Source organism: Embiotoca jacksoni, unplaced genomic scaffold, assembly GCF_022577435.1.
Source record: "Embiotoca jacksoni isolate LCO1_2020_lvr unplaced genomic scaffold, fEmbJac1.0.p SCAF_12, whole genome shotgun sequence".
Taxonomy (NCBI): domain Eukaryota; kingdom Metazoa; phylum Chordata; class Actinopteri; family Embiotocidae; genus Embiotoca; species Embiotoca jacksoni.
The window spans coordinates 5849617-5862500 of NW_027185252.1; the positions used below are offsets into that span (position 1 = coordinate 5849617).

At 43.0% G+C, this 12884-nt stretch overlaps 1 protein-coding gene across 1 annotated transcript; it reads right to left on the minus strand.

Moving 5' to 3' along the window:
* Positions 1 to 261: 261 nt before the first annotated feature.
* On the minus strand, positions 262 to 1926 carry olig3 (oligodendrocyte transcription factor 3). The gene has a single exon (XM_069144025.1). It carries the CDS (start codon positions 1846 to 1848, stop codon positions 979 to 981), a length of 870 nt encoding a protein of 289 aa, XP_069000126.1. The 5' UTR covers positions 1849 to 1926; the 3' UTR covers positions 262 to 978.
* Positions 1927 to 12884: the final 10958 nt, after the last annotated feature.

Sequence of the window (12884 nt, forward strand, 5' to 3'; positions counted from 1 at the left end):
AGATTTAAGAGGTTGAATGTTTGCTTTAATCTAAAAATAAACGAATTTACCAGTGTGAACATATTTAATGAAAAATAAGTATTTAAAGTTAAAAAAAATAAAAATAAAAATTCATTTAAACTGGACATCAGAAACTTTAAGACATAGTTGACATGGTAATTATTGTTATTAATGGTTCAGAGTTTCTTTCAAAAAGAGAGGAAGACAGTGAATATGATTCATAATTCCAGTTTTATTGAAATTTCATCCAGGGACGCTGGGTGATAATAAATATTTCATCAGTCATCAACAATGTACAAAAATAAAGACACGGGATCTCTGGGCATAACAAATTCAATTCAGCAGAAACAATCATGCTGTGATAATTATACCATCATGCAAAAAAAAAAAAAAAAAGATAAAAATAAAAACAGAAAATCATGGAAATCAGAGCACAAATGGACAAACACTGAGCCACACAATTCAAGTAAATCTATAAACTTAGATTTTAAATCAAATTTCTGTGGTGGCAGCATCGTTTTAATCAAACACACAAATGTCATTATTTTCATATAGAACTCAGGTTTTAACATCCTTGGTACAAGGCACAGAGAGCATTCTTCGTTTTCACAAATTGACGCCTGATTTAAAAAAAAAAAATGCTAAATTAAAATGTTCATGCAGCCTCCTTCACCTTTCACATGGTGAGACGAAAACTCAGTCAAACGCAGGAGGAACGAGGCGTCTTGTTGCATGAAACAACTTTTTTCTTTTTACCTTCATTTGGCAAAACCATCAGTCTTTATAAGTCCTTGTTACAAGGAGGAAAATAACACTTTTTTTTCCCTTTTTTTTTTTTCTCATACGCCAAACAAGAAAACAGACAAAACGACAACATGCAGTGAGGCCAAATTCACCCTCATGCCCTGAATTCTCTATTTACAAACATCATTATACATCTCCGAGTCTCTGCTGCCGGTCACACACACACACCGGGCATCATTTCATGCCGTCCTTCCCCTCCGCTGTGAGTCTCGTGAGGCCGGTGGAGGTGATGGGAATGTGTGGAGGAGGAGGCACCTGGCAGATGGTGCAGGGACACGGAAGCCCGGCCCAGTGCTGGAAGCCGGAGCCCAGCTGCAGGGCCGGGGGTGCAACCGGGGAGCCCTTCATCAGGGAGTGGGGTGCTCTGATAGACGCGAGTCCTGGCAGCGCGCTCGACAGAGTGGAGGCCGGGGAGGAAGACAGCGCGCCCCCGAGGAGCGGGTGCACCTGGTGCACGGCGGCTGCTGCGGCAGCGGCTGCGGCAGCGGGACCGCCCGGGTGTCCACCGGGGCCACCGGCGTGCGCCACGGTGCCGCAGTGGAAGGCTGAGTGCTGCCCTCCGTAAATCTCCCCCACCAGCCGCTTCATCTCGTCCAATGAGCTGTTGAGCATCAGGATGTAGTTCCTGGCCAGAAGCAGCGTGGCGATCTTGGACAACTTCCGAACCGAGGGCCCGTGCGCGTAGGGCATCACCTCGCGCAGGCCGTCCATGGCCAGGTTGAGGTCGTGCATGCGCTTCCGCTCCCGGCCGTTAATCTTGAGACGGAGATTGAACATTTCCTCCTCGGTGACTTGCCTCTTCAGTTTGTACTTGTTGCTGCTGCTGCTGCTGCTGCTTCCTACCGACTTGGCGTCTCCAGACCGCAGGTGCTCGCCGCCGGTTATCTTCTGCCGCTGCTGCTCGCCGCCCTGCGTGGAGGAGGACACGGAGGACCCGACGTGGTGGTGGTGGTGATGATGGTGGTGCGGAAGGTGGTCTCGGAGAAACATGCTGTCCATGTCCGGGGAAGAGGCTCTGCTGCTCGAGCTGGAGTCTGAATTCATTTTATGGGTTTGCTTCCGAGTTTGCTGTGTAGGAGGTCGCTGCTGGCTTCCTCCCTCTAGCTCACTTTCACTCTCTCCTCTCTCACCCCTGTCGCCTTTTATGCGCTCTGTCTCTCTCTTTCTGGAGCTCTTGGTCACCTGATGTTGCCTGTATCCCTCTTGTCCCGCGCTTCTGTCCCTCTTATCACATCGGTGACCACTTTGCTTCTGCCGACTTTCTCTCTCTGTGTGTGTGTGTGTGTGTGTGTGTGTGTGTGTGTATGTGTGTGTGTGTCTTGTATCTCTGCGGTGAGGAGGACACTGATTGTGGGTATTTATACGTGTGGACAGACAAAAGCGGCTTTCCTATTCATAACGCCTAGTTAGGAGGATGACGTGCCCGATAGAAAGGGGGCGGTGTGCTTTGACTGTCCCAGTGACCGCGGTGCGCAACCATTCACTGCCATTGTCAGGACACTGTTGGGGGCACAGCGCGCCTCTCCTCTCATTTTTTTTTTCTTCTTCTTCTTCTCGTGGACCAGAAAGTTGCTCTTGAGACAAACTGGTTAGTTTTAAAACCATTTATTTTATGAGATTTCTGTAAAAGCTGCACATGTTGCACAAGTTACTTTGAGTCTCCTGCACTTTATTTTTTTTAAAAGCTACAGACAAAATAAATTCGCCTCGGTTTGCCTTTTCTTTAGCACATATTTCTGAGCGGCACAATATACCTTTTACGCACAAAATCACTTCCCTAACATTGCGAAAAAAATGTTATTTATAAATTGTGGTGTGTATTTTTCAGAAGGAGGAGAGAGACCATGCTGTGCTCGCCTTAAAACTTCACCAGCCTTTCACTCATGCTGCGCACTTTGGAGAGCTGTGTTTTATCGGACGGTCAAAATTTCAGCCAAAAGTCTCCGCAGTTCGGCCGGGCAACCCTGAGGGAGAGACCAGGAATGGGATGGGAAATTGGTTTCCCCACTCAGCGGCTACTGCTGCCGCAGGGGAGCGGGGGCCTCCGCTGGGACAGCGGTAACACGTCCGCTCCGACACTCGGCGCTCTGCTGGCCATATGGCAGCATGTGGCCGACAGAGTTTACCCCGATATCATACCTCATGTCTGGACCCGCAGGAAACTCATCAGAGCTTCCATGTTACTGGAGAATATTATTATTATTATTGTTGTTATTATTATTGGATATACCTCATGAAAGGGGTTTTGTGCAAATCTATTCTATATATCTATCTGTTTATCCCTCCAAAATCAAATTTATTTTTGTTTTTTTGTTAAGAAAACGAGATTAGTCATATTCAGCACTTAATTATTCACAAATAAATACCAGTTAAATAAAATGCAGTAACATTAATTATACAGTAATACTTAAGCTTAAGTACTTAAAAGAATAACTGAGGATAATAAACACAAAATTAAGAAGAAAACTCGAGATTAAACAGGAGGAATTCTTTGGAAAAGACCATTAAATATTAACATCAGCTGTAAAAGTGCATTTTTAAAAATGCAATGAACAAGTTTATGAAAATGAACGCCGGTGCAAATCCACTTATCATTTAGAAAACCGATTTATTTTTTCTGAATGCAGCAAAGAGACATCTGTAAAGGTGTTGCTGTTTTAAAATATTGGCTGAATGCACCAAATTGAGTCAGCATTGTGTATATTGAGCTGCTGAGAGCGATCTCTCCACTCTGAAGAGTCTACTCCAGATCTGTTTTGTCGAGGTGGAGTGGAGGATCGGGCCACCAACAATGACACGCGGAAGTAACTGAAGCACTCTTCCTCTGACCACCACCTCGGCATCCCTCCCTCCATCCATCCATCTGTCTGTCTAACCCGTCCGTCCGTCCGTCCGCGCTCTCACCCACCCACCCAGCACTTCAAACCCGGATAATAAAGTCTCTGCTCGGGGCTCTATCCTTCACCAATGAGATCCCCCTGGTAGAACAGTAGAAATGTGTATTCACGGCCTCATTGTTGGCCCAGCAAAAGAGCCCCTCTCATAAAGGTGCTGCCAATGCAAAGAAAAGCGCTGGTCGGCTTTGCTCTCTCTTGGTGGCATTTGAAAGTGTAAAGCTTTGAATACCAATTGCTTGAACTGGACATATGTGAATCCGCTGTAAGCCTACTAATCCTGTCCCCAAGTGTTTCTTTGTCTGCGGGGCAGCCTCGCACACCCAAGAGAAAGTGTTCCTAATCCGGCCAATGTGGAGAAATGTGTGAATGAGAGGGACAGAGGAGGTGTGTGTGTGTGTGTGTGTGTGTGTGTGTGTGTGTGTGTGTGTATGTGTGTGTGTGTGTGTGTGTGTGTGTGTGTGTGTGTGTGTGTGTGTGTGTGTGCGTGCGTGCCTGTGCCTGTGCGTGTCAGGTATCAATTTGTGCAGCAACACATGCTTTTCAAAGGGTTTCTTTTTGCTTATGTATTTTTTTTAGTGTTTTTGAGTGTGTGTGTGTGTGTGTGTGTGTGTGTGTGTGTGTGTGTGTGTGTGTGTGTGTGTGTGTGTGTGTCCATCTGAGGCCTCCAGCTCCTCACCACCAGGACACTGGTCTAAATGAAGGCAGTTATTCACCGTTCCCCACACTACTGTCGCAGCAGGTCGCCCATAATGTGCTCTTTTCACTGCGTAAGCTCCTCGCTTTCCTTTCATTCCTCTGTTCATATCTTTTTTTTTTTTTTTGTATCTCTCTCCTCCTCTCACACTCGTTCTCACTCTCTGTGCTCCTTCTCTCCTGTTTCTGGCTCTGCTTGCTTCTTCTCTCTCGTTTTATCTTCCTCTCTTTCATGAGTGGCTCTCTGCCATCTCGCATCATTTTTTCTGGGCAGCAAAAGGGCAGTTAATTTAACACCAAAAATCACTGGGACCCAAATTGGGTCAGCAATGTCTTGTTTTGATTTAGTGTTAGGTTGTCATACTCAAGCTCTTTTTAAACTCTATCATATGCGCATCAATTTGTACAACTAAAAATACATCTGTGACAGTTTTCAGACACAATCTGTTTTGTAGTAAACCACAGTTTTAGTTTGTGTAAATTACCCAACAGTAATATACAGTATAAAAATAACAACCGATTATTAGTCGGTAAAGTTAACCCGGTGTTGCACCTCTTTGTGTGTAGAATATATCTTTTTCTGCAAACATTGTGTGAGCATTCAATTGCTGATGTTCTGTTTAAAGATGCAGCCAACACTTAAATTGAACTCCAAGTGTTCAGAGAGCAGGACAGGCATCATACTTCATGTTGGTTCAAACTAAATTCTTCAGTGGTTTCTGGCTTTTTGGGGCTTCTGTGCTGCTATTAAGGGTCAAACCAACAGCTAAAATCCGGGAGTAGCTTTTGAGTTAGAGTTGTGTCAGCTGAGGAGCATCTCTTTTTTTTTTTTTTTTTGCCCATGCTGATCTTGAGAAGGTCATAACATGCTTTTATATCATCATATCCACAAATCAGTGTCATGCTTTCAGCTGACTTTACTGATTTAAAGAAATGAGATCATGTAACTTCTGTTCTGGCCTCTTTTAGTTTTTGTTGATTTTAAGAGTTTTATTGATCACTTTTAAAGCACTTCATGGATCCTTGTTATAGAGTTTAGCTCAGTTGCGGGAACCCTGTCAGCGTGCAGCCTCAGATTCTTGGCGGGAACCGTCAGAGCCTCTCAGCTTTGAAACACGCTTCCTGCAGATCTGAGGTAACATCTTTTAAATCATTTCTTAAAACTTGCCCTTTTTTAAAAAAAAAATAAAATAAAATAAAAAAAAGACAGCAGTCAAGTGGCAGATATTGTGTTCATAAGAATGAGATGGCTGTGAGGTCCAATTTTCAAAGTTGTCTTTTTTTTTTATGTGTTCTTAGCTGGAGCCACCCAGTTTGTTTTTTCGTCTTGTCAATCAAACATTGCTGCAACTCGTCCCTTCAGTCAGATGAGACAAAAAGGAACATTTCTGATATTTCTAATAGAGAATAGTGAATATTTGGCTTTGTTTTTGAGATAGCTGAATGAATGAGTCGGACTTAAATTTTAGTGTAGCTTAATGTCAGTAACTCAAAACTGTGACAGTAATCTGTGATTGATGCGCTGGTTAATTGGTGTTTGGTCATTTCCAATCATAGAGCTGTTATATTATGAAGTATCTGACAAAATAGCTGCATCAGTAACTTCTGGCTTCTAACGATAATATGAAAAAACTAAATTTAAAATTGGTGAAAGTGTTCTATAAAGTTTACAGGCAATCTTTAACGCCACAAGGACTTTTGAGCAAGTAACGCACACATTTAAAGTTTAAATAATTAGAGAGCAGACATGTTCTCTCCTGTCTGACTCTCCTTCTTTGGTGGGCTCGGTCGTTAGACCCCCTCCAACAGTCTCAGGGCAGTAAACAGTTAATGGAGGCGCCCTCCAGCAGTCGTCAGCGGCTGGTTCACTCTCACTGTGACACAAACAGTTGAATATCTCTGAGCATGGAGGAGGACGTTGCTGAACAGGACAATGCACACACTCAGAGAGGTCAAGGTCGCAGCTGAAGATGTCGAGGTTGCTTTTAAAGAGTAACCCGTTACCAAAAAAATTTAACATTTACGTATCGCATTCACACTTATATTTCATTATTAATTCACATAAAACAATTCAAATATGTAAATAATGTGCAATTTATATCAGTTTTTCTCTACTTTCCTGTCATGGCAACTGTCTAATTAAACTTTGAAGAAGGCACGACCCAGGTCTCAGTGACTTATTTAACTTTACAGTACAAAGGATGCTTTACAGCACAAAACAAACAGATCAGAGGGTCTTGTCATCTTGTCAGGAAGTACAAAGTTGTACGAGGTTTTCATTTTAGAGATATTGACACGAACAGTGCCGTCAGTGAGAGACTGCCGAAAACCACAGCCTCATTAGTTAGCTGTTGTTGCATCAAGATATCAAAGCTACAGTTTAGGATGTGGCTTGTTGTGTTGAATAAAAGTGGTTGTATGAATAAATAGATGCATAATTACCTGATAAAATCTATGCCTCAAATGGCTTAAAGAGCTCGAGGCAGCAAAACTTCCCCTGGATTAAACTACTGGGCTGAAAACCAAGAATGTGTCATGTTGTTTTGCCCCAAAGGAAAACAAAACTTTCCCATTAAATAAACACATTCTCAAAGCGATTTTTAATGGAAACTGACAGCAGAGTGTAACATTTAGCGCTGACTAACTGCAAGCAATCCTGTGAAAACTGCCTATTTGAGGCTAAAAGACACAAATCCATTTCTTGTTCAAATAATAAAAAAAAAATTATAGTGAGTCTAAAACAACGTCCCAGCACAAGCATATGTGTGTTTCTATATGATTCCCTGCAATTTTTTGTTGCAGGGAGAATTCAAAGAACCACATTTTAGTATAAAAACCTGCCAGTTACTGCAAATGTGTAAAAGTACTTTGGGACAAAAAGCTCCTAATGGTCAAAATAAAATTGACCATGCTGATGATTTGACATAATAATATTTTAGACAATAAGATGCCTCAGAAATAAACATGAAGGAAGCAAACAGAGAAATGACACGTTGCAAAACTCAAATCCAAAAGTTTCTCTGTGAGTTCAACTCTGTGACTCACTAACTTTGACTCTGGGGTTCTGCAGGTTTGGAGGATGTTTATGCTCCTCTTAAATAATACGGAGACACTTAACATACTTTATGAATGTGGACAAAAGATCTTAGAGTCTGTTTCTTTGGAGAAATCCACGAAATGTTTACGGTCAAAGGAAATGTTAAAAACAGAATGATTTGCAACTTATATAGTTATTTTTCTGTATTAAGTCTTCCTTTTGTGAGAGCAAATGTGTGTATATATTGGCCGAAATGAAAATGAAAATATTGTAACATACACAGGAACTATTAAATTGCATTCAGGGGATTCACCAACTGTCCAGTAGTTGTATTTGAGATCTATTTGAACGGAGGTGGTTTTTTTTCTTTTTCTTTTTCAGAGCTCTCCAGACCATTTTACTGAGTTAACCTGCAGTAGATCAAACCAAACTTATGTGAAACTATGGATGTATTTTGCTTTCATTTGACCCATCGAGGACACCGTCAAACCGCGGTTTGAAGTTTCACAAATAGAGATTTCACAAAGCATTGAAGCATTCGAAAGGCAGATGGAAGACAGAGACACGAGTATTGAGATCTGAGTGAAGCCATGAAAAGTGGTTCAGAGATTTATTTTTCTAAAAAGACATTTGAAAAGTAATAAATGTACCGCAAGTCACAGAAGTGCTTGGGGAACTTTTAAAAGCTGGATTTTTCCTTCTTCGTTTCCTTTGGTTGCTTCCTGGGTAAAAGAGAATATCAATAAGATTTCTCATTCCTGTTTTGTGAAAAGTAAACAAACCTTTAAATTATAGCAAGCCTTTAATTAAGGAGATGATCAAACGATTAAAATCTCGTTAATTACAGACCTCACAACCATCTCCGCCAACATGAATATTGAGGTCCTAATTAATATTTGTGGGGCTGTTTTGTTCTTGGAAGACACTGGCGTTAATTAGGCAAAAACAAGTCAAATTAACATTTCAGTAATGAAGAAACATACCTTCATGTTCTTATTTCTCTCTTTGTGAACACACTGATACACATTTGGCATCGCAAAGCTTTCTGAAGCATGTTGATGGTGAGTTTTATCAAACAGAGACAATGATGTTTTCTGTCACGCCTTTTTTTTTATCCCAATAGATAACTAATCAAGGTGGTTATTTCGCCTTTTGGAAAAGAGAAAATATTTACTGCTGTGTGAAAAGTCACAATCTAGTTTAGAGTCTTTGCTTTGCCACCTATAAATACAAGAGCTCTTGAGATTCAGGGACAGTTTTTGCACCTTTTAAGGGAAAGAAAATTCTCTTTCAACACTTTTTATGAATGAAAAAAACACTTATTTGCATTTTTTTGTCGGTTAAGTATGAAGCGACTGCAGGCAGCTGTTAGCGTAGCTTAGCACAAAGCCTAAAAAACCGGGAGGTAGCCTACTCTGTCAAATGTGGACAAAGTCTGCAAAGCAGCACCTTTAAAAGTCATTTTGTTGTTTGTTAAATCTGGAAACTAGAAAAAAAAAAGAAAATGAATTTCTGTATTTCTTCATCCTTTCTGGATTCTCCACTAGCTGCCTGAAAAGAGTCTGAATATAACCCCTATAAAATGACAAATTACTGTTTTAAAGCTTCAGCCGAGCTAATTTACCAATCTGCAGCTTCATATCTAAAAAAAACAAAAAACAGATATACGAGTGATATCACTCTTCTCAGCATATTTCCCAAACTATTCCTTTAACCTTTATAATCATCGTCTCCAGTATCATCCTCCCTTCGGTCATCAGTCATCCTCCTCCTTCTCATTAGACCCACCCACACACACACACACACACACACACACACACACACAAGCACACAAAGACACACAGAGTCGCACACACCACCAGCACTTAACCAGCCTCCAGCCCGGCCCACCAGCTTTTGCAACAAGGTTCTCCTTTTAACTGTCCCTTTCAGCGTGGGACAATCAGACACCTCCCATCGCCTCCTTTCAGCCCGCAGCTCCTGCCTCGCCTCCTCTCCCTCCCCATTCTGCTCCCTGTGTCACTTTGTGTCCGCTTCGCCCCCTTGCAATGGGTGCACATGACCAGAAAATGAAGCCGGGGTCTCTGCAAGCGGAGAATGAAAGCAAGTATGTTTGTATGTGTTTGAGAGAAAGAGAAGGGAGAAGGAGAGAGATTAACATGTAGGATTTAAGCCGGTGTGATGGGGTGAGGGCGGGTGAGTGGGCTTACATGCAGAGAGGAAAGTTCGGATCAGGTCTGGCTTGTGCACATGCATGCGTGTGTGTGTGTGTGTGTGTGTGTGTGTGTGTGTGTGCGTGCATGCATGCGTGCGTGCGTGTGTGTGTGGGGCTCACCGACGACCGTCCGTCCATCTCTGGCATCATGTGAAAACATCGGCATGCACGCAGGCTTGTAATGATGCACACATACAGTACTCTCATTCAAACATAAGCATGTGGCACTGCAGACACACACACACACACACACACACACACACACACACACACACACACACACTCCATTAGTGGGGTTTTGCAGGGTGTACGGCCTGGTTACTGTTGGAGAGATTATCACATCATTAACTCCTAATGAAAAACCAATTCAGACAGCCTCCCTCCTGCGCTCCGTGCTCGTCTTTTTCTCACTCGGGTCCGAGATCATCTGAAATGAAATATGAGCCGTCCATGCCTCTTGTTATAGTCCAAGCTCTGAATCGACTCGCTGATCAAACAAATAACCCCCCCAAAAAGAAGAAAACATAAAAAGATTTAAATAAATATGTCGTAAAATGATTGTATCCGAGCATCTTTACCAGTGCAACTTCTGTCCTCTTTATTTTAGGTACCACGATGAAGCACAGTCATTAAAAAGCCTTAAAAAAAAAAAAAAAGCTTCCATGTTTTACACATCATGTCTCTACAGACGGGACAGTAAAAAAAAAATATTGGGAATATTTACTGTTCTTGTGACACTTGAACTGATTGTGTCGGTTAACGTGTTTATTTTTTGACCCGAGGCTGTAGTTTGTGCTTGTGTTGAGTTGGATCCATTATCCGGTGCACGAGCTCACGTTTACTCACCTTTTAACAACCCATTCATTCGGACAAGCAGCCGCGTTTGTTCATATTCTTGTAGAGGTGATCAAACGATTTCTTTCTCTTGGTACTTTCAATGGTTTTATATTTATCGGGTTCATTCCGATATTTACTCCCTCCAGGAAACAGCTACATACTCGTACTCTAAACGTTTTCACCTTCTCGAGCCTACTTGACTTTTATATGGTACCAAACTAGCTGATGTGTAAATAAAAGCACATATAGCGTTAACAGACGGTGCGAAAACTCACTCCGGTTCTGCGTTTAGTTTTCAGACAGCGCAGGCGGTGAACGCGAAGGCGCTGTTTAAGCCACATATCAAGAAAGCTTGCACACGTACCACTTTTATCTGGGACAGAGAAACAAGCTTTTCAGGCAGCCCGTGGGTGACGTCGGGGAGTCTTCCTCCATTTTTTTTTTTTTTTTTTTTCTCACACACAGTCTCGCGGATGAGACCCAAACAGGAAGTGAGCCTCGGCGTCGAAGGTTCATGGCCCGAAAGAGAAGGAGACGGTGAAGAAGCAACGTCATCTGTCCCCGCGACTCTTTTGTGACTTCGGTTTGCTCCTGCGTACAGCGGTTTTACAGTTACGCGCCCGCCCGTGCGCACTTTTCCCGCACGCGTGGCGCGTGCGTGTGTGTTTTGACTGCACGCGGCAATAAAAAAAAAAACACACCAGCGCAGGCCACATTTTTCAAGTTTGTTTGACGCATTTAAAATGCTAATAACCAGTTTATTATGTGCTACATCAAATGCAAATGTTCCGTTTTACTGCCTGAGAAGTTCGGTCGACGTCGGCATTTGCATATCTTATGTCTGTCTCCTCAGCACGCGCCGAGGAACTGGATGGCGGGCAGACTCCCAATAAATAACATTAACAGGCGCGTTAGATAAACAAGCTCCGATGATGCCGCTATTAGGGAATGCAGCGCCGTAAGCCCGCTTAAATGTAGGTGTTTGACACAGCAGCATATGGTGTGCAAATCCCCCCCCCCCCCCCCCCCCCCCAAATCAACCTAACGGCAGCGTTATCTGGAAATGTCAGAGAGAGCAGACGGATTGAAAAAACATCGCTTTAACGGCAGACGCTTTACGACGGTTGAGAAAACGCTGCGGAGGAATTTGCCTCTTTAAGACCAACTGTCGGCCGGCGCTCCTCGCGCGTGTTTTTGTTAAGAGCGTGAATGACAAAAGACGGCCGTTAAGACCGCCGTTCAAACTCTTAATTGTAAATGGGAAACTTTTTTGCCCGGTTTAACGTTCGGTTCACTTTAAAGTCTTAATCACCTTCGGGGCCTCCGTTCAGACGCCCCGCCGAGATGTGAAGTAAACATTTCCATAAAGAAAGTCATATATTCCCGTTAGAGCGTCTCTTGACTGTCGAGGCCGTTAACGGATGAATTATGAACGGGAGACGGGTCGCCATGACACTTTTAACGTCGGTCGGCTTTGTGGCTCTTTTTTTTTTTTTCCTGCGGCGGCTCCGACCGTGGCGGCGTTGACAGATGTTTGGTTGTTTTTTTTCCACGCGTCGTTGAGAAAAAGATTCAAAGGAAAATACTGCGCATTTCTGGCATTCATATCGTCGCCGTGGCACGCTTGCAAAATCGGGAACCCGAGACGCGATCGCGATCTTAAAGATGGGTCGAATGCAAATCGCCAATAATGTTTTTGTGTGGACTTTGCAGGGACAGAGCTACGAACCGCCAAACACAACGCTGACGTATTCCCCGCCTGATGCATTTGACTTGGTAAATGTGTTTTACCATGAACACATCCGGAAGCAGTTGTTGGCGTTGTGCCCACCTGATTAATTGAAGTCCAATATTTTTTTTTTTTTTTTTTTCCTTTTAGCCTTGTTTTGTTCTCCACCAGCTCCTCACAGAAACACATGTCTCTTCAGCTGCTCCGTTATGTTCGCCAACTTGTCCCGAGATTTGTGGTCTGTTGTTTTAGTGCTGAACAGGGAGCGCGTATTGGCAAAAGTAAATCGCACCAGTTTCAGCGAGCCGCAGCATTTTACCTCACGTAGACTTCAATCGGGCGGCCGGTCCACGCAGATGAAATCGCTCGGTTTCAACGTCGGTAAATTCGGCATTAGAAAGTTTTATTTCATTCTTTTTGAAGTGATTTTTTTTTTTTTTTTTTCAACCATAAACCTGCCTGAGTTGCGTATGGTGCACTAACTCGAGGCTTTGCCGGCAAGTTAACCGTCTACCGCCTGCGTGCGAGGCGTTTAGGGAACATCGGTAAATTGTAGCTGCAGAAAATCATTTGGGTTACACGCTCTCCCCCTTAAACGCATGAAAACTAAAAGTTTGTATCGTAACGTATTTTTCTTGTGTATTTCATCAAATCGCTATTGAAAAAAAAGGT

What these genes read in the sequence shown, in the direction of transcription:
- olig3 (XM_069144025.1), bottom strand. Translation starts at nt 1,848, where the DNA reads ATGAATTCAGACTCCAGCTCGAGCAGCAGAGCCTCTTCCCCGGACATG.